This window comes from Etheostoma spectabile, chromosome 15, assembly GCF_008692095.1.
Source record: "Etheostoma spectabile isolate EspeVRDwgs_2016 chromosome 15, UIUC_Espe_1.0, whole genome shotgun sequence".
Taxonomy (NCBI): Eukaryota; Metazoa; Chordata; class Actinopteri; order Perciformes; family Percidae; genus Etheostoma; species Etheostoma spectabile.
Genome location: NC_045747.1, coordinates 11,537,822 through 11,538,773, shown reverse-complemented (window position 1 = coordinate 11,538,773; position 952 = coordinate 11,537,822). Strand labels below are relative to the sequence as shown.

At 36.0% G+C, this 952-nt stretch overlaps 1 protein-coding gene across 1 annotated transcript in view; it reads left to right on the top strand.

The window, feature by feature from the left end:
* The first annotated feature begins 717 nt into the window (after positions 1–717).
* The window catches only part of soul5 (heme-binding protein soul5), a 2,133-nt gene continuing 1,898 nt past the window's right edge, over positions 718–952 (top strand). The window contains exon 1 of the mRNA XM_032538614.1: positions 718–852. Within this exon, the coding sequence (XP_032394505.1) occupies positions 851–852 (2 nt within the window). The 5' untranslated portion in view covers positions 718–850. The remainder of the gene's footprint in view (positions 853–952) is intronic.

Here is a 952-nt window from a genome sequence, read left to right as displayed (position 1 = left end):
GGTACAATAGAACTTCTCTTGTGACATGAATCTTAGGTATCAAGTCCATCATTTCTCTCCAAGCCTGTTTTTATCGTTGTATGACCACCCTGGGTCAACAGGACATATTGTACAATGTAGTGGTAAAAATAATATTGCATGGGAACATGGGAAGTATTTGTCTCCTTTACTGACAATTCTATTTGTTATTGTACTTTGGGTGGCCACTATATTCACTACACCTGTACAATGTATCGCAATCCAATGTATCAACTCTGCCATAAATTTTACCTTTTCAAAGTATACAACGTTCAGTTTTTGTTGACATTGTCAACAAAAAAACAATTTCACACATTTACAATACGTCAGGGCGGAAGAATATCCAAAACATCTTTCAATGTAATGCTGTTAGTGCAACACTACCACTAACTATGACCTCAATGGTCAAAGTTCATGCATTTTACCTATTCTTTATGAAGGACATTTGTTAATTACAAGGTTTCTTGGTTTTATTTATCATAAACGATTTGAGAGATTGGACTTTTAGTCATGAATAGAGAACCTACATCATACTGAGACCTGCCAGACTACACTTCTCTGTCTGTCTCAACCAAAACGGAACTTTGAAAATTGCTTATCTGGTTTGTATGTTTAAGATTACAAAATATTTCAATAACACAGTCAAACGTGTCTGTCTGTTTCTTTCACAATTCTTCCCAGGTTTTTGTTTGTGTGATACTCCATTGGCTGGTTTGTGTTGTGGGTTTAGGGAGTGGCCAGTTGTCCTTTTATAAGCAGAGTTGGAATAAACTGTTGCTTTGGACCAGACTGCAAAGATCTGATTTTCAAAAGCACAGAACACTCTGCCACGATGTAAGTACTTTTTAATCTCCAGATTGTCTTAGATGTAAATCATTGAAAAGGAATTTCTTGGTGCATGAACTAAGCTTAAGTTCTGTGTGGAAACTGTTCT